Genomic DNA, 23972 nt, shown 5'->3' on the forward strand with positions numbered 1-23972 from the left:
TTGCGTGACTTGCGCTCCCCATTTTAAGCTACCTTTCTTTCTAATCTTTTGTAAGATAAGGGTGAGATAAGATTGGCTGACCATCAAATCGGTACCTTTTCTTTCTGCCAACTGCCTGAAGCATAGCTTGCTGTCGTGGATCATGTTATTTTATTGGTTCAGATCCTGTTTTGGGGAGCCGTAGATACCATTCTTTGCGAATTTTATTATTGGTATTCATGGCCGCAGAGGAAGTAAAGAGTTTCTTTGGAGATACGCCAATTGGATTTTGTCAATGGAAGTAAACTGCACGTAAAAAGAAAGCTTGTCAAAATTCCTTAAGTTTGTTGTAATTAATAGCAACAATATAGGACAGCTAATGTCGTGGCACAGCGAACACACGCACATTGAATTTTGTTGGTACGAAGCAAGACGTGTGAGTGTTCCTTTGATGAAACTAATTAATAGCACAGAGAAAAGATACAGATCAGATTAGGAAACATCTTCTCTGACAAACAAATAGATTTTTCTCGAGGATTTAACAACAATCCTGTGATCAAGCATGTGAATCTCAAAGGATGTTATTATCACAGAAGCAAATTTGGGAGTTTGATTAATAGGTTTTGGCCATGGAGGTGGAAGGCGGATTAAGTCGCTACGTGGGTGATGACCAACAAGCAGACAGCATATGTAGGGTGTCAAAATGGAGACTCTCAATTAAGTTTGGTTCATGCCGTCGCAGCCTGAGCTTTCTCGTATGTCATCCTTATAAGTGCAGCTCTTGAGGCTTGTTGAGATTTGCTTCTCAATTAGGGAACAGATTCAGTAATTGGGCTATTAATCCTGAAAGATTCCTTGTCGAAAGAATAATCAGTAGGTGACCTCCTTTAAGGCGAAAGAATACGAAGGTACATGATTGTGTTTGAAATTCAATTCATGAATCTAATGTGGCTTGCTTTTTCTGATGTGACAAAATATTCAAACTAACTTATCTGAGATGCCCATTTTACTCTTTACATCAGCAAATTAAAGGTGTGTGTTGGACCTTCGGATCTGAATCCACCCATGATGGGTAGGATCCAAATCTAGGTGACTGGTGTTGCTCGCAACAGTGGAAGTTGCATTTTTCATTTCATTAGAAAATGGAAAGTTAACATACAAGGGGTAAATGATGGGTATAGCAACTGACACAAACATAAAAATTATTCTCGTTAGGAAATATGAGACTTCGTGGTTGATTGCATTTCTCACTCCGGGAAGGATTGAGATAATAAGGTGTATTCTGGACCGAGAGAGCATGATCCTTGTCGAATCACTGGAGTCGATCATCGTTCATCTTTCTTCCGCTGCAAATCCAAGGTTACCAAACTAAACTGAACTTTTGCATGGATAGTGAATCTTTGAAACCGTTCGTCTGATATTAGATCCTAAAGATCAAACAAATCAAAAGTAATCAAATGCCTCACATATCTTGATCTTCACAGAGAGCATAGTTTTAAAAGTATAATGCGCATATGAGATGTGTTATACAGGACTTTTAATTTATTTAGGGGCTAGAAGCCTAGAATGACTGCAAAGTCAAACATCATACACTTCGATTGAAGACTTTGCAGACTTTTCTTGTTGGATGAGCCTGTATCGTGCCATATTAACAGTTTCCGCTCCATCCTAAAATTGATAAGATGGTGCTGGTCATGACTCATGATCCGATCTTCTCTTGGAGAAGATACTGCAAATGCATGGCGTGAGAAGTGAGCTCAGAGCTGACGAATTCTGCAATGTGGTCGCTTGTTTCTGGTCTAAGCCGGACAATTGACGGAGCAAATGAAGCCAGCCAAAATGGTGCCACTATACCAGTTTTTCTGGATCGCCATTGATCAATTAAGAGCAAGAGTCGATCGGCCAATTCACTTTACAGATCATTTCAAACGAATCCACCTTTGAATGGAAACGTTTTGGGGATATTGAGGGGAGTGAATATGAGCTGACACCACTTCAAGTTTTGCAAGTTAAAGTTTAAGCCATAATTGAAAATAGTTCTGGCAAAGAGGCAGTACTGAAACCTTCAATCCACCAATATAAACCCGCAGCATGTGCATTTCTATTGGCCTAATCTGGTAAAGCCGGAGGCCAACGAAGTTCCAGGTTTTGCTATTAAACAAAAGAAAGAAAAAGGAGCCAAATTCAATTGCACCAGTTCCAATTTCTTCTCTTAGTGCTTCATCTTGATTAAGGCATATGAATGCTGCTGCCTGCTTATACCCTGGCATCCATGACACGACATTCTGATTGAATATTGGGTGTGGGTTTCTAAGATCGGAGGGGATTGATCGGAAATATGTTGTTTTCTCAATTGGTCTTGAAGGGAAGACAGCACAATCTATTGAGCTCAAACCAGTTCTGCAGCATATGAATTGGAGCTCTTGATCCGCATCATTAGATGTGGATGGTAGTTCAAAAAAATATTTGGTCTCCCAGTTTCAATTCTCTCTGTGGATCAATCTCCACTACTTACAAATCAAAATGATGGCGGACAGCCTAAATCCGACATGTTTGTGATGCTCCTCCGAGTTCGATTAAATGGGAAAACTTGCCCTGAGAATCAGATTCTGCATTTTTGGGTGCAGAAGCGGAAGATTGGTATGCCATGTTCAACCAGGAAGCTAGCCGGCCGAAATATCGTTGACATGTAACTTAGCTTTAGCCTACTACTGTGGATGACTTGCAATGTCAGGCAAGCAGATAGCTACCTGATTATGCATGCACCACATCGAACTCTTGACCTCACCTCCTTCAACTTCACTTTCAATCAATCTGTGCTAGCAAGCGTAAAGACCGGACCAAAAATTACAACAAACAAAGACAAGCTTCAAAGAACATAACAATTCTACCATAAATAAGCAACTTTGCTTGAGAGAAGTTATGTCAAATACATGTGCACCAGAGCTAACCAGTTCTCGGTGAGCAAGACGAGTATCGCATACTGCTGCTCAACTGAGAGCCAAAGCCCCCCACCCCTTCCTCCATCCCCAAGATTCTAAGCCTGCTTTTGGTCTCTTGACGTAACATCAGAGCTAATCTGTTGAAGCACTCTCCCCCAAATCAGATTGGTTAGGTATATCCGAATCTAAATATGATCAGATGTCATTTCTTAAATCCGAATGTAATTCGATTTCTTAATTGCACACACACACATATCCTATTTTTTTGAAACACTTCGATTGAATATCTCATTTAAATTAGATATATAGACATCCCTAAACAATATATCTAACATTAGGAGATCACTGTGAGGCAGATATGTGTACCACACTAATTGAAACGAAGGCTACTGCTCACTCCACTAATTGAAACGAAGGATGCCATGGAAAAACTGCAGCTCACTCACATGGCTGTCAGCACAACATCTAAGCACTCTATGAACAACGAAACCACCGATGATCCATATCGCAAATGCTATCTCTGAGTGTAGCCACCTGAACGATGAAGATCGCCTCTTGGTGACCGGAAGGTGGGAAGGATAGAGGGAGGTAGGTAAACATCAGTTGATTTCTTTACGGTTTTCTTTGGTCACTCTTATTCAAAAGATACCCTTCACGTCTTCCCATACTTGACTGCAAATCACCTGTGCAGGAGTGTTACAGTATGTTTGGATGAAGGGAAATATAAATTAATGAGGAAAAAAAAAAAAGAAACTAATGCTCGATAAAGGAATACAAGAAAAAGAGAAGAACTAATGAGTGGAAGCTTGTCATTTTTTTGAAGCACGTTCCAATTTCCGTCTGAATCATTTATTTTTTGAGGCTGTGGAGATGCATATATTTTTCCTTTCCTTTTCATTTCTTTCCTATTCAAACACCAAAATGTTACTTTTTTTTTTCATTCAATTTTTCAGTAAACATTCAAACACAGTATTGTCTATCAATTCCTTTTCTATCCCCTCTCCAAGGTGCATGAGTTTCATTTGGGAAGAAGATTCCTGTACTTCCATATGTACTACCTGGCCCTTTTAGAGTGTATAGGTCAGATGATCTGAGTGAAGATCCCCTAAGCTTAAATCAGATCCAAAAAATTCAAAGTCCCCAATGTCTTTTGTACTGCACCAAATTACATCTCATTCATCTGCATAGTTGTAGTTCTCGGAGATCGTCCGACAATAGTTACACATTGTTACTGTCTGATGAATCTGCTCCAAAAAATAAGACAGATTCATTAAACAAGATTTAATTTGGCTGGCACAAACTGGCCATGGAATATTTATTATTATGTGAAAGCTACGGATTTCCTACTCGTCTAAAGCTTATATATGCTGGCTTTGTATAAACTAAATATGCAAAAAATAAATCCAAACTGGGCCAGCGAATGCAGAACTTTCAAATTAAATAGCTTGTATGAACACAGAAACCGCCGACAGGCTTCATCGAAAACGCTATATTGAGAAACCTGATATGTTTGATGATGAAGTTCGCCCTCTTGGTGTGAAGGCCAATGGTCATACATGGTAGACGGAGGCAAAGAAACACAAGCTCATTTCTTTGCACATTCCTGAGTCACTTTTCCTATTCAAAATAATACAGTTCCAGTCTTCCCATCGTCTATAAGCATTAGCGCCACCATTTCAGACTGTTTTTGTATTTTCTTGCAATGTCCAATGATTGGGGGCATCAGTCTTCTAACTAGGTCTGCTGTCATGCTCCGGAAAAGTAGGTACTCAATCGAAGCGCCGACGGCCGGGTTGGTTCGGTGCGCGGAGTACCAACCTTCTCGGGGGCATTTGATAGCTTCGGATTTGAGAACTATGGATGTAAGATCTAACCTTCTCTCCTTTGATCTTAAATCCGACCTTTTTTTAATGCAAAGAAGTAAAATAAGGCTCTGAAGCGTAGATCTTAAGCCAGTCCTAAAATCCTTAATTTGATTAACTATGGATCTTAAGCCAGTCCTAAAATCCTTAATTTGATTAACTATGGATCGACCATATATATAGATCTTTCGCCACATCAGGAAAAACATGTTATGTCAAATCTACATCAGATACATAACATAGATTTCAAATCCGAAGCTATCAAACGTCTCTTAAATTCATCGGTCATATGTACCTGGTCCATGTTGGTGCGCAGGCTTAGATTGGATCAAGATCCCTAGCTTCAATCAGATACGAAGAATTAAAAGATGCCCATATTTACTGTTCAGTTACACCTAACGGTGGGTGTCGGGCATCCAAATAAGGGCTCCAGCCCGACTTGATATGTATTAAAAAGTTATATTTAATATATTTTTATTATAAATATATATTTATATATTAAATATAAATTTATTTATTTTCATTAAAATCGGATCAAACCCGGGCCATGATATGGGTCATGGGCCTGCACCAAATCCAGATCATTCATCTTCACACTTGCATCATTAACGTGGTCCTTATCGTTTAGTTTGGATGTTAGGTCCCCTCATGAAACTGTGATTAATAATTTCTAGAGTGAGAAACATTATTATAAAAAAAAGAGAGCAGGAATAATAGTTTATGTACCAGAAACTGCGATTGGCTACTCACTGAGTGGCTGACATGTTTTTCCAAGCTAACACAAATAAATAAATGTTTTGTTCTTTTAGACCATGTTTCTCTTTCTACTTTAATTTGTCTTTTGTTTTGGGTTCATGGAATGAAGGCTTATTAAATTCCCTCATCGACTAGGCTTTGTTCTATTATATTCATGGCGAATAAATTAATCGGGTTTTCTTAAGATCATGTGAGGTTTATGGTCAAGTAAACTAAGCGGTCTTCATTTTCTAATCTCGACAGCCTGTTGAGAATATGCTAAAACCATGTTACAAGCCTTTTTCTTTTTTAAAGAAAAACTAATTTTGATGCTCAACATGGTTTAGGAATAATTTTTAAACTCTTTGTTTTCTCAAAAAATGGTAGGGATGCATGATTTAATATCTGAGGCTGCAAATGGTACCCAGATCGCTTTATAATCTATTGAAGATACTTGGAGTTTGTGGTATAAATTTTTAGTATAATTCTTGCATCCATTTGGCTTTTGACATGCTTTATTTTTCAAAAAGCGGTCAAACAATGTTTTTTATTGTGCAACCTTACGTCAGATCACCTGAGATGATTAAAAAAACAAGATGATTTTAGGAAATAAATAAATGGGTTTTACGTTTTAAATGTAAAAAATTCAGACCGGCGATTAAAAAAAATTTTCGACAACTGGCCAAATTTTCATAGTTTTGGTCATGGTTTGGCATGGTGGGTCAGGCGATCGGCCAGCGGTCGTTCAATGTTTGATTTATAAATCAAACATTGAGCATGAGTTCTCCGACCTCTCTTTTGCTTGCATTATACTTCATGCAAGGAAAATATCCAAGATCATGGGCAAACTTGTTCTCCTACTTGTTGATCGCCATGAAAATGATCTTCTTGATGCAGTCATCAAGTCTCATTAATAGATGCAACTTGAGAGAGAAAGTTAATGGCTCATTCATGTCCATTCAAATCCATTGGGAGTTTCAGTAGAAAACCGCTAAATCTCATAGTTTGTAATAAGTAAAGCTGTCAATTGATGAGACTAGATTTAATCAGATGTATTGCTGCCCAAGGGGTTGGCACAATGGTCGAAGTGGGAGCTGTAAGGTGGCCAGTTTTTGTTTTGAATTCCTAGAACATCAACTCCCTTATACTGCTAAAAAAAGGGACTATTGACACCTAAGTTCAAGCGTTTTGGAGGCAACATACAGAAAACATGTCTTGTGCTCTAAGGGAATAAGGGGTTAGGTGAAAGCTCCTACTCTCTTATTGGTAGTAGGAAGAAATATCACCCAAAATCAATCAGATGTAACCTTTGCCATGTTAGATTTATCTTGGGTATTCATGTATTTGGATTCGAATTTTGGACTTTTAATACAAAAGAAGACAAGAGAAGATTATACAATATCAAAATCAGATTTTTAAATTCACCATCCCAATTTGACTTCTATTTTCACACCAAATCCGAAACTTATATTTAAATACACAACTGAATCTGGAGTGCATTATGATGATATGTTAAAAACTAAACTGACTTTCAAGATGTACGCATATTATATATATATATATATATATATTTTATTTAAAACTAAATCTAAATCCTAACCCAAGTTTGATTGGCCATTTATTTAAAACTGAATTCGAACCCGAACCTATTGAATGACATTTATTGAATTTGAGCCCCAAGTCTCAATCTCTATTCTGCTTGTCCAGGAGGGATAGGAAACCAATTACATATGCGACACAAACATTAGTATAGGACCAAACAAATATGACATGTTATCCATTCTTTAAATTCTAAATAATGGATTTAATTAGTGCCTACCATATGAAACTTATATATAGTCTAATTAAATTTGATAAGAACATAGGCATGTTCCGCCCATCAAGCTAAAACTTTTTGGGTGAGTGAGTGCAGATCCACTGTTTAACAGAGAGCCAAATCTTCCACCTAACCCTTTATCCCTTGTAAAGTATAAAACATACTTTTAGTGCATAAAGATATTGCTCCCGTTGTGCTTCAACTTGTTCATCGGTAATCTCTCTTTCACATCATAACAGATTGACGTTTCTAACGCTCAAAATAAAGACTAGCTGCCCACCAACCCTCACTAAGGGGCACCCGACCTTAAATTCTAACGTTCATATTTAGGCACGCCGACTCCAAGTCTGATTGGGGCAGCTCATATGGCTAGACCTAGGTCTAGATTCCCTTCTCGCCAGTTCAACAGGCAGGCCCAGATGTGACTCTGCCACTGGTAAGAAGATGGAAAATCAACACAAGTTTTTTGTTTTATTAAATATTTTAAAACATAAATTACATTTTATTAAAGAAAAAATAAAAAAACATCCCAACGGGCCTTATGCCCATCAATTTCAAACCCTTGGCTCTCAAACTCGCCTGAGATTCAGTCATCCTGGTCATCCAACTTGCCGGTGCCACCAGAGTAGTCGTTTTCATGGAGGAAAGTTTGGAGCTACAGTGCTCCCTCTTGGCATATGCTTGAGAAGAACGACCGACACAAGCATGCACATAAATATAACCTAACCGACCTTCAATAAAGAAGGGTACGAACAACACATTTATGGTCTCCAAAGGCAAGTTGCACCGCTTGCAGGAGATTTGGTTTCAACTGAGTTAATTGCATCCACTTACTTCCTTCGCAACGCAGCAGCATTTATAAATTGTGTCAGTTCGCAGTTTTTCAGTGCACGCAAGCATAGATAGTAACAAGATCATTTATTTTGTAACTTCAATTAGCTCGTCCCCTCTAATCTTAGGGTGTGTTTAGTAGTCTCAGATCGATCTGAAATCCTTTTTATGCCGCACTGAAGAGTAAACAAACACTACATTTCCCTACTACGTGAAGGACAGGCTTTACGATCCTTGAAATATAACAAAACTATTGGATTTGAGATCGGGTGGGAGGAGGTTTGACGCAAAACCCATATTAGATCTGTAACACCCAAGAAGTTTAGTCTTGTATCGAAGATTATAAGGAATCTTCAACGGGTCCCACACGAACGCGTGTGCTTTAAGGAGGTGGATTGTAACAGCTTAGAAGTTTAGTCGCAAAAAGAGAGACTATTAATGAGATGATTGTCTTGGTTCCTAACTTTTTTTAGGCTGGAAGCCAAATTGCTAGGGGGCGAGTTGGGATCCATCGAGCCAAGAGCCCGAGCCCATGAAAATTTGATGTGAGGATGAGATTTTACATAATTTAAAGAGCTCGTATATGTAGAATTAATTTTTTTTTACAACTTTTTAAAATAGTATGAGGAAGTTAACGAGAGATCGACCGTTTTAACCTTGCATGAAGTAGCCACTATCTGGGGTCGGACCATTGACTGTTTGGTTGTCATGTTCAATTGCTAACGTGTGTGAGAGGTTGGAACATCTGAACAACTCAAAATTTTACATATTATATATCACCACCAAAATCACCGGCAAAAGTCTCGTCTCTGATTTGAATGTGTGCTATTGCGTCCTCCGTGATTATCTCTCCTTTTTTTTTTGGACATCTTTTCGATTCGCGTATTCTGCGTCCTCCTTCTTCCTAATTCAACTACTTTGAGTTGCCTGGCTCTGATACATATTAATGTTTGATAAATTATATTTGAATTTGTAAAATAAATTTACAAGCGCGATCTGATGAATGAAAGAGGAGACAAAATATTTAATGGTTTTCTTACAAGTCCGAGTTAAAAGCTGTCAGTAGTAGGGATTCGGTTTAAAGATTTTGTCGATTTTTATTAATGTGTGGGATTCAATCATCTGTTTGACCTTTCCGCATGCCCGTCCCCGACGACATATTTATCTTTATCTTCATCCCTACACGAAGGACTATTAAAATCTGTAAAAAGCAAATGGCTTTTCTGCTGTAGATCGATTTCTTATCTGCAGTTGATCCGAGTTTTGAAAATTTTTCTTTAGTTCAACGGTGCGCACCGCTCATGGGTGCTACTTTCTTAAACCGTAAAAGACGAAATCACGACACTTTAATAGAGAGTGCGCAATACCTCATCCAATCCAAGTCATGAGATAGCACAAGAACAAGAGAATTTTGAGGAAGGAAGGAGTTTTCAAGTTTTTTTTCCGGTGCAGAAAGCATCAAATGTCTTTCATTTACTTAAAATTGCATTGGCTTTTTTTAGGCAAGCATTTCCAAGTTAAAAATATTTTTCTTAATAAAATTGCATTAAAAAGTGAAAAAGAGGAATGACATAAATACACGGCTTAATTACTTAGGACTCGTGGATGAACGTGAGAATCGCTTATTAGAGGTTATCAGATTGGAGGGAAAAAAAAAAGACAGCGCGTCTCGGTTGATAAGGAGAACGATTCGACTCGGTCGTTGCACCGGTTCGCGAATCTGGCGTCAAGCACGTGGAAGAGGGGCATTCCGGGGAATAAATGCGGCGAGGGCACGTGCCCTTCAAATGATTACGGTTATTAACTACGATCTCATCGCCCTTTTGCGAGGGTCAAAAGCTGAAAAATTCACGTGGTAAGGATGGACGGCCCAGATGAAAGATCGGCAACCTAATCTAAGGGAGAGGAGAGAAACGTGCCCTAATGGGCGCGCATGCCGAGAGCGACTGCCCCGCCTTTATGCTTCCACGTGCCAAACCATTCGCCCCTGGCTTCCCTTTATGCCCTTCGCCCTTCCCATAAGGACGGTCATGGCCTCACCGGCGCCGGTCGTTGACCTCGCCCGGTACACCGTCCTTCCGATCGATCCAGATGCGTATCGGCGAATCGCCGATTGAAGGCAAAAAAAGTTCGATGAAAATTGGAATGAAGTTCAAAAGTTTGGAAAGTCATTTCCAAGAATGAATGAACAACTGTATATACAGAACTCATGGCATTTTTTTTTTTTTTTATAATTTTTTAGTGTTGTCACGCGGCGGCGGAGGCAAAGTTCTCCAATAAAGTACACCTGAAAAACTTTTCATGACGCGTCAAACACCTTTAAAACGTAGAAATATGAGCATAAAAAAATTGCATGTTGATATAGCGTGACATGGCGATATTGATCACAAATAAATATATAAGCATGGTGGGGTTGTAGGTTTCGAGATTGATTACGACTTCTCTTTTATTAGCAGTGAAATTCACCAATTGCCACATAATTTGAAATCAATTTTTATGTATTTTATTTATTTTACTTCATCACTACTATCCTGCAAGGGTTTATATTTTGGAAGTTAATATTACAATTGTACGGAGGACATTTTTTCTAAATAATTTTTTAAATAGCAGTTATGTTCAAAATTGTTTTGATCACATGCATTGCATTCAGTGCCTTCTCATTTTGAAAAAAAGCACCAAAAGCCACATGCTGTTTAGGCACATATATAACAAATCCGCGATCAAGATTGGAAGTTAAAAGAAAAAATTTCAAAGAATCACCTACTGCATTAAATTTTAACATAAAATAACTGAAATGGTCTTCACGAAGACAAAAAAACATCGAACATTCATCCGCCAGGAGACAAGTGGCTATTTACGATGAGTAATTTTCATAATTTTATATGACGAATCAATACTTCCTATGAGCAGATGAATGTTTGAGAAAATTTCTCTATTCAAGGCCAATTAACTAAATAGACTAGTGATGATTTGTTACTTACTTTGTAACAACCCGACCTACACCGAGTTAGATCTCCTCATCGATGGATCTGATTTCCTTATAATGATTCGACCCACTCTCACATTAGATTCGGGTTTCTGCATTTGAACCCTTGGTTTGATGAATCCCAACCCACCTCTTAGCAATTTCGATTCTAATTTAAAAAATCTAGAAACCAAAATAACTAATCACTTTAATGACCTCATATATAAGTCATTGAAGATCTTTCATAATTTTTAATAAATGACTAAACTTATTAAAGTAAGTTGATACTTATCAAAAGTAGGTGTCCCTTTTATAAATCTTAAAATTTTTCTAAAAGAAAACCAAATTTCTTAAGTCTCTTTTTTTTGAAAGCACGGAGACTCTAAAGCACAACTTGTTGGAACATATGAAGTTAAGTCAATTGACCAAATATTCTAGACGAGAAAATAACATCGGCCAAACTCCCACGAAAAAATAAATGCTCTTCATTCTTAGAAGCAAAGAATCAAGCATGAATCACACTGGAACGGACAAAAAATCATAAATGTTTTGTTTTCTTCTAATCCATATTTGATAGCCCATTAATAAACTTACATGTGTATGTGAAAGAGAACTAACAATCCAGAAGCATATTTCAATTCTTTTTAAAATATTTCACATCAATCAAAGCACCAACCCAAACAGCTTTGTCGCCACCCATGAACGCAAGTGGGTGGAGGGGTTTACAAATTGACTTACCAACAGACAAAAGAACAACTATAAAATTTTGCCCTCTCTTTCGTTTTATAAGATGCTTATTCTATAAAACGACACATTGAAGAAGAAGAGTTTAATTTCAAATGCACAACTCTCTCAAGTCGAAACATCCTTCATATCAGGTGAATGTGGAACCGTAGAATTCATTTCCTCTGAATTTTTGTCCATCTTTCTCTAAATTTTTAATTTTTGTTGTTTGACGGTAGGAGAAGGAACATTGGTTGAGAAGATAGAGTGTTTTTTTGGCCAACCTGGTTATATGCACAGGCTCCTTTGCATGCCGAGTACCTTCAAAGGCTATATTACTAAAAAAAAAAGTCATACCCTTGCGGGCAGAAAAATTTATTCACCTTCATGCAAACGCGCCAAGGCCGTCCAGGGGACACATAGTCGTATGCGCGCGACAAGGAAGTCGAGCTCATTGTCTCCATGAGATGGAGACAAACACGGAGATTTGGAAAAAATATATATATATATTTTTTCTTTCTGAAAGTTTTGATGCGGGGAGCCGAAGGCGTTTCGGTGCGGGTCGTCGTCTCGTCGCGGGGTTGGTGGATCGAAGCGGCATCCTCGGCTTTGGACGTGCTCAGGGAGGGTAGTTTGGGCAATGGAGAATAGGAGGGAAGCGGGGATCGGCGTCGCGTGCTGTGCTGGAAGGGTGAGTAGGTTTGGGCCGCGTTGAATTTGGCACGTGCGATGGACCACATGCCACGTGCCGGACGGATGAGGAGGAGGCGGTTTTCAGGAGGGGAAGGTGGGAATTGGACCGTGACGTGGGTGGGCCCATTTGCCGAACCTCCATGTGTTGAAAATAAATAAATTAAAAGGGAAGAAAAGAGAGGGAGAGATCTGGACGGCGCACATGTCGTTGACGGGGAGGTAACCGGCTCTGCCGGTGGCCGCTTGCCCTCGAAGTCGGGATCGGACGGTCCGGATTCGTCGAGAGTTATGACAGCGGGGACCAGACGGTAATCGGGTTGTTTTTTTTTTTTTTTCCCCCCCTGGAGTTTTTGGTGTAGCTCCTGTTGGGGTAATTTAAGAATCCAACGTCCCCGTTCGTTTTCGTACTTTGGCTCTCTCTCTCTCTCTCGCTCTTGTTCGCTCTGTGGTTGAGGAGAAGGTTGCTTTGCTTGTGGTGGCGGCGGTGAAATGATGGAGAGGGACTTCCTCGGGGTGGCGAAGGAGGGGGGGAGAGGGAGAGAGGCGTCGTCGAAGGAGGAAGCCAAGGAAAGAGACCTCTGTCGCAGGTTCGCGGCCAAGAACTCCGTGGTGGATGCGCGTCCTGCCGACTCCCGTAAGCTCTCTCTCTCTCTCTGTGTACATGGAGGATTGGGTTTCCTTGTTCTGGGAGATGGGAGCGGGGAGTTGAATACTTGGTTTCTCTTCACCTTGCTATGGTTTTCCACAGTGTTTCTTGAAAATTGCTCGTGTGGGTGTCGGTGTTCTTCTGTGGTTTTTTTGTGACTGACGGGGTTTTCTCTGAAGTTGAGCTTTCGAATCTATTCTTGAGTTCATCTGAGCGTGCCTCTTGTTGTTCTGTGGATTTTGTGATTATTTTGGATTTACTTGGTTTTTTTTTTACTTGATTTGATATTTTTGACAACTGTTTTTTTGGGCTATATTCATGACTTTCAGGAGGTCTTCCCGAAATGCTCGTGAATTAGTTTTTATGGGTAACTTGAATTTTCTGGTTATTTACTCTTAATTTCCAGATTTTGAAGGTCGATTTGGATTTTTTTTTGGCTCAAGTCGTGCGATTGTATGCTCTGTCGCAGATCTTTTTTTAGTGCTTCGCTGTTGAGCTCCTTCTAGTACTTCTCTTACATTTCTAATCCAATTTTCGCAAGTGTATTTTGCTTGTAACAGGTTGAAAAATATTTCCCTTTTTTGTACATTAATTTGGCGTTATAAGAATTCTGTAAACGACTTGTTCGATTGCTCTTGTTTTGGTCTCGAGAATCGACGACATAGAATTGTGTTTGTGGACCGCGGACGCTTTAATAGGATGATAAGATGCAGATCCTCTTTCACTAACTTGAAGCTAAACCTTCCTTTTCTATTATCTTTTTGTCTTAGGAGTTCGATGCGGCAGTTTGTGATCGGGATTTCCTCCGTTTTTGCTTTTCCGTCGATGTCGTTCTTTTCAGTATTACGACCATGTAACGGGGGTCTTTGCCTCTTGAATGGGGTTTTCCGTTACGAATTAATGAGTAACAGTCATGTGTAAATGAATTTGAGTCCTTAATTTTGATGCGTCAAGTGTTGAAATACAATCCCTTGAGGTTTAGATGAGGATCAAGTCATTTACCTGAAAAACTCGTTATACTCCACACCAGAAGGAGGAAGAGGATATAACTCCGAATATGTAATCTTCATGCTTGAGGCTTAAAGAGAACCTTTCAAATTGATCCTGGATCTTGGATCAATTACTGACCTTAACCTATAATCCGGGGGCAGAGGGATTATTTTGCCTGTATACGCCTGATAACTTAGATCTCCGTTTTCTTTGTTGTACTTTTGTTCTTGCAGCACTCATGGGGAGCCCTCAATGGCCTTACTTGAACAAGTTGCCGTTGCAACAATTCATGACGATTAAAGGGGGTGCTCACGAGGAAAGGTCTAGGAAGATTGGATACGATCAACTTTCTTCATCTGGATTTGGGCCCATCTCATCTGTGGATGCGTATGAAACGAACCGCAGAGTTCCATCTGCAGCCAAGGTCTGCTATCTGTGAGAATTTTTGTTATAGTTGGCTGTATTTGAGACCTCGTGACCTGACCTGAACTTGACAATCCAATTTGTCTCAACCTTGTGAGGATTGTTGGGTTGCACGGTGGAGCTAGCATGTTCTACTGAAATTCATTCAGTTCAGGTCTGGTATATGGGATAGCTCAGACGACATCTGGTTCCATAGCTGGACCACGTTTTGTAAGCTTTACCATAGATCTAACTTTGGCTTCACTTGTCCATCCTTTTGTTTTCAGAAAAGCTTCACCTTAGATACCAATGGCCCACATATTGGGCAGGGAAGCCATTTTGGGCTTCCTTGTGCCACCTATCCTGCTCAATCTGTTGGTCAGGGACCCTCGACATCTCATCATTCACAAGAACTGAGGGTATTTCCAGTTTCAAGCAGCTCTTTATCAGCCTCAGTGAACAGTAATTATTACAAGCTCTATGGGACAGCTGCAAGCACATCTCCCAATGGGCTTGCATCGGTGAAGCCCTTTGGAGGGGTACCTGTCACTACTCACTACGGTGGTTTGCTGGATATGGCCTCTGTTTCTGCACCTTCCAGGTAATGATGGTGATTTGGGTTGCACTCTTCTTCTCTTGTATGTGACTTGCACAAGAAGAACCTTTTCTTGTGTTGCGCTTGCCCATGAAGGCATGTGCTGATGTTGGTTCCTTTTTGCAGGAGCATTCCAATTGCTTCAGCAAAGCCTACTCCATCTGCACAATTGACGATCTTCTATGGAGGCTCAGTCAATGTGTTTGAGGATGTTCCTTTGGATAAGGTAATTTTCACTAATTCAGAAATTGGCTTGTTGTCTATCAGTAGACTGATTTTGTGCATGTGGCTATATCTATTTCTGGTTTGACCTTTGATTACTCACTGCACCATGGCATTGTATGGTTGTTGGAAAATTATTTCAAATGGCTCCAATTTAGTAAGGGTTTTGAGTGAGACCTGTCTCTGGATCAGTCCAGCTGATGCATAGATCCCACTTTCTGTTGTTTTGCCGTATGAAATTTGACCTGATTATTGTAAAGTTCACTTGTGGTTTTGTCTAGCTTATCACCACAGGTTGTTTGCTAGAACAAAGATTTGCAAGTTTGCTGGTGTTTGGGATGATTTGTAAATGATCATTATCCACTTAACTGCAGGCTCAGGCAATCATGTTCTTGGCTGGAAATACTCAGAACCTCATGGCCCAAGTTCCACCTACAACCAAACCCATTGCGAACGGGTTTCACATTAATGCAATGAAAGCAACTTGTTCGGGGCTTTCTAGCCCTGTCTCTGGAACTTCGCAGCTACAGTTTTCTGGTGGTCATTCGGGTGTTCAATCTGCTGGAGGGTCTACAAGCACGGATGAGGTAGCCGCAGCTAAAACCATGAGCCCTTTGGCCTGCAAAATCCAACAAGAGCCTTCAAAGGGAACACCATTGGCATCTGTGGCGACTCTTGGTCCAACAGGTTATTATTTTCTTGCACGACTTCTCTTTTTCTTTGGGATTATTCTTCCCAATTTGTTGAGGAAGCCCGATTAGGATATCTGGACATTGTGTTTTTTTCCTTTTGGGTATCAAGCTAAATAATTTCTCCTTGTCTGCCGCAGTTCCTCAGGCACGGAAAGCTTCACTAGCTCGATTCTTGGAGAAGCGCAAGGAGAGGTAATTATCCTAGTTGCACTTGCTTATCATTTGTTCTTTCATTCGTGGTTTTTATTAGATAATATTACTTTTGTTCTACAAGGTTTTGGTTATTGCTATTGGAATATGGCAATGCCTGCTGAACTAAACAAATGAACTATTAGCTCAAGAAGCTCTATTTTTGTATACGTCTTGAGTGCTTTTTTTTTACATCAGAAATTGAAATTCTCTAAACCATTTTGCTTTCACAATGGCATAGGCAGGTCTTCTTACTTGGTCTCCTCCATTCTCCTCCAACAATCTGATATTTGGTTCTTGCCTTCCAGGTTGACAGTTGCTTCGCCATATGCTAAGCCGCCAGAAGCTTGTAAGGAGGGCGACCATTCTGCTCTTGATGTCAACGTTCCGACAAGCATAGGGGAGTGAAGCCCCGCTTGAAAGACTGGCAAACTACTGTGAGCACCTTAAAAGCATAAAAACAATGGGAAGCAGTCGGTGAAGAAATTGAGGGCATGCTTTTCTCAAATTGTAAATACTTGGTCTTTATAATTTTATGAACGAGCAATCGCTAGATCTCTCCTTCCTCTCTCTTCTCTGTAACCAGAGGTTTTCCCGTCTGGGAAAGCTGTAGCTTGAATTCTAGTTTCTGATGGTTTCATAAATTTATATATCTGCAAGCTGAACAAGAACATTGAAGTTCATCTCTGTATAATTTTTTTCTTTTGGGGGGGTTTTGACTCGAGGGAAGAAGATTAAGTTTTGTCATTTCATGTTCAGACCATTTACATCCCCTTTCTCCTTGTCTTGGATGAATCTGATTCCTTTACTCGAAAAAGGCATGCGAGCACTAGCAGAACTAAATTGCCAACTATTTTGGTGGACTCAATTTTCTGTCCCGCGGATATTATAAAAGCAAAAGTTCATAGCATAAAAATTCTCTCGAGGTGGATGTGAGCGGGGGAACTGCACATGGGGGTTGTCTGAGATTTCAAAATAAATATTGAAGGGCTACAAAAAATCAGAAAGAGGGGGTCGGGTGGGGGAGGATTGGGATGATGCGATGGCGTTTACAACGTGTGTCGGCATCAAGATAAAACAAGAATGTCAGAATCTTTGAAATATTTTAATGGCAATAAACAAGTGGATCTGCGTCAGTGCAGCAGTTCACATGCACAATAGTTAAAAGCCAATTATTCCTCTTTCTTTCTCTTTTAAGGCATGGCGGAGTAGGCGTCGATGGTGGTCCAACCTTTCCGTGGACGGACGCTGGGAAGTCGCCAAAAATACCGCGCCAGATCTTTGAACCGCGTTCTCTACAATAAAGAAGCCAAAGCATATTTTATTATGATCATATTTTTTTTAATACATATTCTTCTGCTTTGATGGCGTCTATCCTTTTATTTACGTGCCCTTCTCCAGTCGTGGTTGCTCGTCGTCTTGCTTCATAAAACTTTTCATCGGTCTCACGGCAATTTCATGGCCGGACACGGTTTCGGTCTTGTTCTTACCAATATCACCACTTGAACGTTCTCGTGGGCATTTGATCTAACTTCCTTTTTAAAATTTAATTTGGTAGTTGCAAAGAGCATCACAGTTGTTTTGTTTGAGAGTTTTAATTGTTATGAATTATATTTATGACACTTGAGTTGAATTGAAGGATGTATTTACTACTATTAATTTAATATTATTTTTTCAGCATTCCGTTCCTCTTCTTGACAAAACGGTGGGCGTCATAAAATTTGAAGACAGATCCAGATTGGCAAGTAAAAAAAAAAAAAAAAAAAAGAGTTTTCTACTCCCAAACATAAAACGTGTTAAATATTTCTGATCTTTACGTTTCGTGTGGAATTTATTAATGGAGTACAATGAGCCATGTGAAGCGTATCCAAGACCCAATCTTGGGTGGGTCACACGGTTGGTGCTTCCTCCTCTTTTGTCTATTCTTTACAGCTCGGTCACACCCTGTAGCCCCTCACTATTTTAATCTTATAATATTATCCACTTGGGCCAAAAGAAAATTTGGGGTTTATAATTTAATTATTTCTTATTAATGTAAGATTAAGAGGGCGTGCTTTCTCTAACCCAGTTTTGTAAAAACAGATTATAAAAACTAAGTTTTTTAATGAGTTTTAGAAACCGTTTTTTTGAACGGCACGTGTAAAACCCGGTTTTTGAATAACCCAAAGGAAACCAGGATTTTCATTGCATTCAACAAAACCAGGTTTTGTAAAAACCGAGTTTTCGTCAAACCCGGTTTTAATGGCACTCAAATACTCCAAAAACCCATCAAAACTTGCTTTTGAAGTGTCATCCAAACAGCCTTAATAGGAAACATACATCCATCGCAGCTGGATGAATCGGTTTGGAACAATGACATAAAGAATCGGACTGTACGAGACGAATCAACTTTTTCAAAATATTTAAAATAAATAAAAAAGAAATTTAATTTAATTGAAAAAAAAAACAATTAAGGCAAAAATAAGGCTGTTGTCGGGCTGTCCCGTGGGGCTGCCGAGCAAATGCAATGCACGTTGAATGCCAAAATTACGAATAATTTTGTTCCCTCCTCAGCTCCTACAGTGTTTATTTATCAATAATATTATGTGCAAGGCCATATTTTGGATTAGGGATGTCAGAGATTTGGTTTCGAACCTCACATATCACCAAACTGCTTCTAAAAATCGGATATATAAAAAAAAAAAACTCAACATCCAATTAAAAAAATTGGATCAATTCCAATCTAAGAAGTGACAACCGATTGGATTTGGATTCAGCTGTAAACAAATATCTAATTGAATTCAGTTTCACAATCAAATTCAGATCTAGTTTTGAACAAATATTCTACAATTAATATACATAAGTATAAAAGTCAGTTTTTAGATATATAGCTGTACGGTTCATATCCAATTGTGTATTTAAAAGTCGGATTTATATTTGGGTCTGGATTTTTCAAATCTTCATAAGAGAAAAACTTTTGCTTCAAATTCGATTCTCCTTATCTTTTATAAGGGGAAAAAAAAAAGAAAGGAAAAAAAGCTTCTAGACAAATTTTACCACCCAGCGAGTTGAGATTTTATTATTTAAACCAGCGCAAGTTGAAGGAGAAAAAGGGGAAGTCATAAATTGACGTGACATTGGGGAGCTGATAATGGCAAGGGCCCATCATCTTTCATAATAGGCGAATGCAAACGCGAGTCCAAAGTCGATAACAGGGTCAAGAGATAAGGCGGGACAATCAACGCGTATTTTAAAATTATTTTCTTATGATAGGAAGGTATCGTGTTTGCATCTGTACTTAATTCGTGGCACGTCAACCAAAACGTCGTCGTCTTTCGCAGCCAACTTGCCCAACTTGCTCTCACGTGCTGCAACAACTTGGTCCACTGTACTTGTAGAAATGGCCATGGCCGCTTCTTATCCTTACTCTTTTCATCATCTTCTTCTTCTTCAGTGGGCGGACCGAATCTGGGCGGAACATTTTTTTTTGCCAAGGATAATCACATGCTCATATTCTCTGTAGCAGCTCTTTCTAGGAGAGCGGAAGGAAATACTTTCCCTTGATTGATTGAGAGTCTAAACCCCTTCTTCCTCGGTCCCTATGGTCGAGAACTACATTGGAGTAGCGGCGGAAGTTTTTGAAAAAGTAAAGTTTGAGTATATGAAGCATAATTTGTGGATCTTGAATTCATGACATACCGTATAATTTGATCATCTTAACTTGTTTCCGAATCAGCAGCGGAGTCAAAAAAAATTGTTGGAGAAGTACTTGTTTAAGATTCTCACTTAAAAATAAAGAATTTTTAAGAAACTGGTCTGAGCAACTGTTCCAAATAGATGAAGCCAACCATATCAATTGTGGTACATGTTTTACCATCATGTGCTAATGTGTACATTTTCTTTACTAACAACATGGGTTCAGGTTCATGGGTGTTACACTATCATGTGCTAATATATATATATATAATATACTAACATATGGTTTTGAAGGGGAGATATTATGAAGAGGCCAAAGTCCTCATCGTTTTTTTTTTTTCATGTTTGTGGGGTTCAATGTTGTTTCAGAACTTGGGTGAATTTATAATTTAATTCATTCAACTTGAGAGTAGAGTCTACTACCATTTATGGTTTAGTGGAATAGCATTTATGAGAACATAATTGATGACCAGGTTTTTACTGTCTCACTACTCACTAATCCAACCAACTATATTACGCCCCTCAAAGCTAATAAGCTATAAGTTAGGATTGATTGGTGTTAATATAATTTCTTTACTAAGATATGTATTTGTGTTGCATGTGTCAATAACATGATTAAAGAATAAGATATATATATATATATATATATATATATATATTAGGGAACACATTGATCAGAGCTGGACAAATCGGTTTGGAACAATGACATAAATACTGGACTGTACAGGAGCAAATCAATTGGGGCCGAATCTAAGACTGTTTTGCTCTTGCTCAGGCAGTGGGATAATCCTCTCGCTTACTCAGAAAAAACTTAAAACACCCAATTAAGAAATTGGATCAGTTCAGACAACGGATCAGATTTCAGTTCAATTATGTACAAATTGGATTCAAATTCAGATTTAATTTCAAATAAATATGGTACCTTTATTATTCATAAATTTTGAAAGTCAGCTTTTTAGATGTATAACTTGCCGTTCGGATTCAATTGTGTATTTAAAAGTTGGATTTACATGCGGGTGTGAATTTAAAAGTCAAAACCTGACTGAATTCACATTTCAATTTAAAAATTCAGATCCAAATACGATTTAGATTTTCTTCATTCTCATCTGAATCCAAATTCAAATTTTAATATGGAAACAACCAATAAGTGAGAAACAAGCAATGAGAGGCCTTCTTTGTCCAAACTCACAAGGACAAACCCACAAATCCTCACGGAATATATCTTGTTTTCATGTCTACTTAATTCGTGGCACGTCAACCAACACATCGTCGTCTTCTTTCTTCCGCAGCCAACTTGCTCTAATCTGCAGGCCAACTGGCTTTGGTATCCTGCAACAACTTGGTGCACTGTGCTAGTAGAAATGGCCAACCCTGCTCCTTTACTCTTGCCCATCTTCATCTTCATCTACATTTTTGCCAAGGACAAATCACATGCTCATATTCTCTGTAGTAGCTGTTTTCAAATGAGTGGAAAGAAATCCCTTTACTTGATTGAGAGTCCCTCGTTCCTTTGTCCTCAAGTGTTGCCAGGGGCGAAGCCAGGATTTTCTTCAGGGGCAGACCGACAGTCCAACTTTTGGATCTGGGTAGGATCAAATTGAATTCAAATCCAAAAATACATGGCGTAATTAAAAAATTATACATTTTTCAATGTAATTTTTTTTTTCATTAGCCAGGGTGGGGTCATGGCCTAGGCAGTCCCCCCCTCCCTCCCTCCGCCCGTGAGTGTGCCACCAGGATTGAAGTAGTGGTGAAAGGTTTTCAAATGGTAAGTTTTGAGTATTAGAAACATAATTTATCTTGAATTGTTTCGAATAGATTTAATTTAACCAACTACATATGCGGGTTTCATTTGTGGTACATGTTTAACCGTTTCGTGCTAACGCATACATTTTCTTTACTAAAATGTGGGTTCAGGTTCACCGGAGCGATACCATCATGTGCTAATATGGATTTTCTAAACCACATTACATCATGTTAAGCATCGGCTTTTAAAATATATGAACGTTGGGTATAGTATATTTAATCAAACTAAATCTTATCCAAATCTGAAGTTGAGTCCGATTTTGGAATTTAAATCCCAATCCAACTATGTCATTTCTTGTACCCAAATCTGATCCATTTACTTAATCCGATGTTAATCTATTAGTGTTAGGCACCGGATCCAAACCGACATATTTTTCCATTCTGTTGACGGCTTGATGTAACATGTGAAACACGAGACCCACTGTGTCCTTCTCAAGGACAAATTATCAACTTCAGTTTTTCGTTGATTGTTTATATTTCTGCTATATATCTTTTCATGATTTTCATTTAAAACCTGAGGAATAATTTCATTTTTAAGAGGTTCAGACATTGGAACTTTCTTATACAAGTGTCAATTCTGCACTAAAAACATACAGTGCGACCATTTATGTTATGAAAACTTTGAAACAAGAAGACACACTCTCAAACACGATTTGAGACTTGCATGTTTGAAAAGAGGAAATTCCGATGCTTTTTATTCATACTTTGTAAGGGGCACGTTTTATTCCTATTAAAAAAGCAAAGGAGCATCTAACTGAAGAAAGTAAGTAAAGGCAGTGCTTTCATATTGTTTATTATATCTGCCATTGGGTTTTTCAATCAACTTGGACGGCCATTAGCCAAAGTTGGCAGAGCAGCTGTTGGAGCCACACAAATTATTTTCTTCAGAATAAAAATAAAAACTAAATCCACTTATTGCCATTTGAACCACATGCGAAGATGATTGGCTCCGCAGCATGCGTCAGAGGATTTCATTTTTGATCTACAATGGCCACAAAAACGGATCATGCATTGAAAGAGAAAGGAAGAAAAATCTGCCTCTTGTGCGTGTTCCACCTGGCTGTCGACTGGCCGAAGCTGCATTAATTGGAAACTTAAAATAGTGGGGATAAATGCCTCCTCCTCGTCTTGTCGGTGGGTTGATTGCAGAAAAATTCTCCGTCAGTCAATTGGGGTTGAGTGCCGGTGCCTGCTCTTCCCGCCATCGTCGATGATGTGGACGAACTTATCGCACTGCCAATCAATTGGGTTCTTAGAACACGTCGATTCGTCAATGCCATTAATGGTGTTTTCCTCTCATCTGTACCTTTGGTCTGCTCCATGGCTGTCATAGGCCGCCCAGTCACTGCAACTTGCTGTCCCCACCCGTACCTGCTTCAAAGAATTCATGGCGCCTGCCAGTTTTGGCAGCGTCTTGTCTTCTCCCCTCTTCAACAGACTTGACTCTTTTTACGCTGCCTTCACGAGCTTTTATATATATTTACGCTGTCTTCACGAGCTTTTACACATATATATAAATAAATAAGTACATAAATAAATAATAAATAAATGCTAAAGCCGTAAGAGAGCATCTTAATCGTTCATATTTCTAAGACTGATGACTAAGAAAATCAATGGTAAAAATATATTAGTCATTTAATATCCTGGTTGTCTATGCCATAAAGTATAATGCATTTTAGTACGGTGTTTTTAAATTCCTGATTAAATTAATTCAGATGCGTGTTTTTGTTTATCTGAATATTTGAGATGGTTTTTATGTATGCCTCACAGCTTCGACTTCTAAACTCTGAGCAGCATACGGTGCCTTTAGGTATCAGCATGGCGCTTTTCAGCTCGTTTTCATTTTTTTTAATTCTTAAATATTAATAATATAGAAATAATATCTTATAGATACTACTTAAAGATTTCATATAGTTCTTAAAAGCACAATCTAAAACTCATTTTTGTTATCCAAACAAAAAACCTATGTTTTAGAAAGTGAAAACCTGGTTTATCTTCTAATCCAAACACATAAACCAGGTTTTCAAAACTCAAAAAAAAAAAAGGTTTTTAGAAAACAAGTTTTCACAAAAATCGTTTTTTCAATGTCCTTAAAAAACCAAGTTGTCACTTGTCGAATCTAGTTTTTGTAAAACGTCCTTTTTTTCTAGTGTGCCAAACAACCATACCCTTAACAATTTTTTACAAACATTTTTTTCCAAACATTGCA

The 23972-nt window shown here is 38.8% G+C and overlaps 1 protein-coding gene across 1 annotated transcript; it reads left to right on the top strand.

The window, feature by feature from the left end:
• The first annotated feature begins 12945 nt into the window (after positions 1-12945).
• Positions 12946-17029, top strand: LOC116259453 (protein TIFY 6B-like). Its single transcript, XM_031637283.2, has 7 exons — positions 12946-13180; positions 14416-14606; positions 14872-15185; positions 15306-15405; positions 15776-16088; positions 16231-16285; positions 16591-17029. The coding sequence occupies exons 1-7, from the start codon at positions 13036-13038 to the stop codon at positions 16688-16690; spliced, it is 1218 nt and encodes a 405-aa protein (XP_031493143.1). The 5' UTR covers positions 12946-13035; the 3' UTR covers positions 16691-17029.
• Positions 17030-23972: the final 6943 nt, after the last annotated feature.

The sequence above is a fragment of the Nymphaea colorata genome, chromosome 8 (genome assembly GCF_008831285.2).
Source record: "Nymphaea colorata isolate Beijing-Zhang1983 chromosome 8, ASM883128v2, whole genome shotgun sequence".
In the NCBI taxonomy this organism is placed as follows: domain Eukaryota; kingdom Viridiplantae; phylum Streptophyta; class Magnoliopsida; order Nymphaeales; family Nymphaeaceae; genus Nymphaea; species Nymphaea colorata.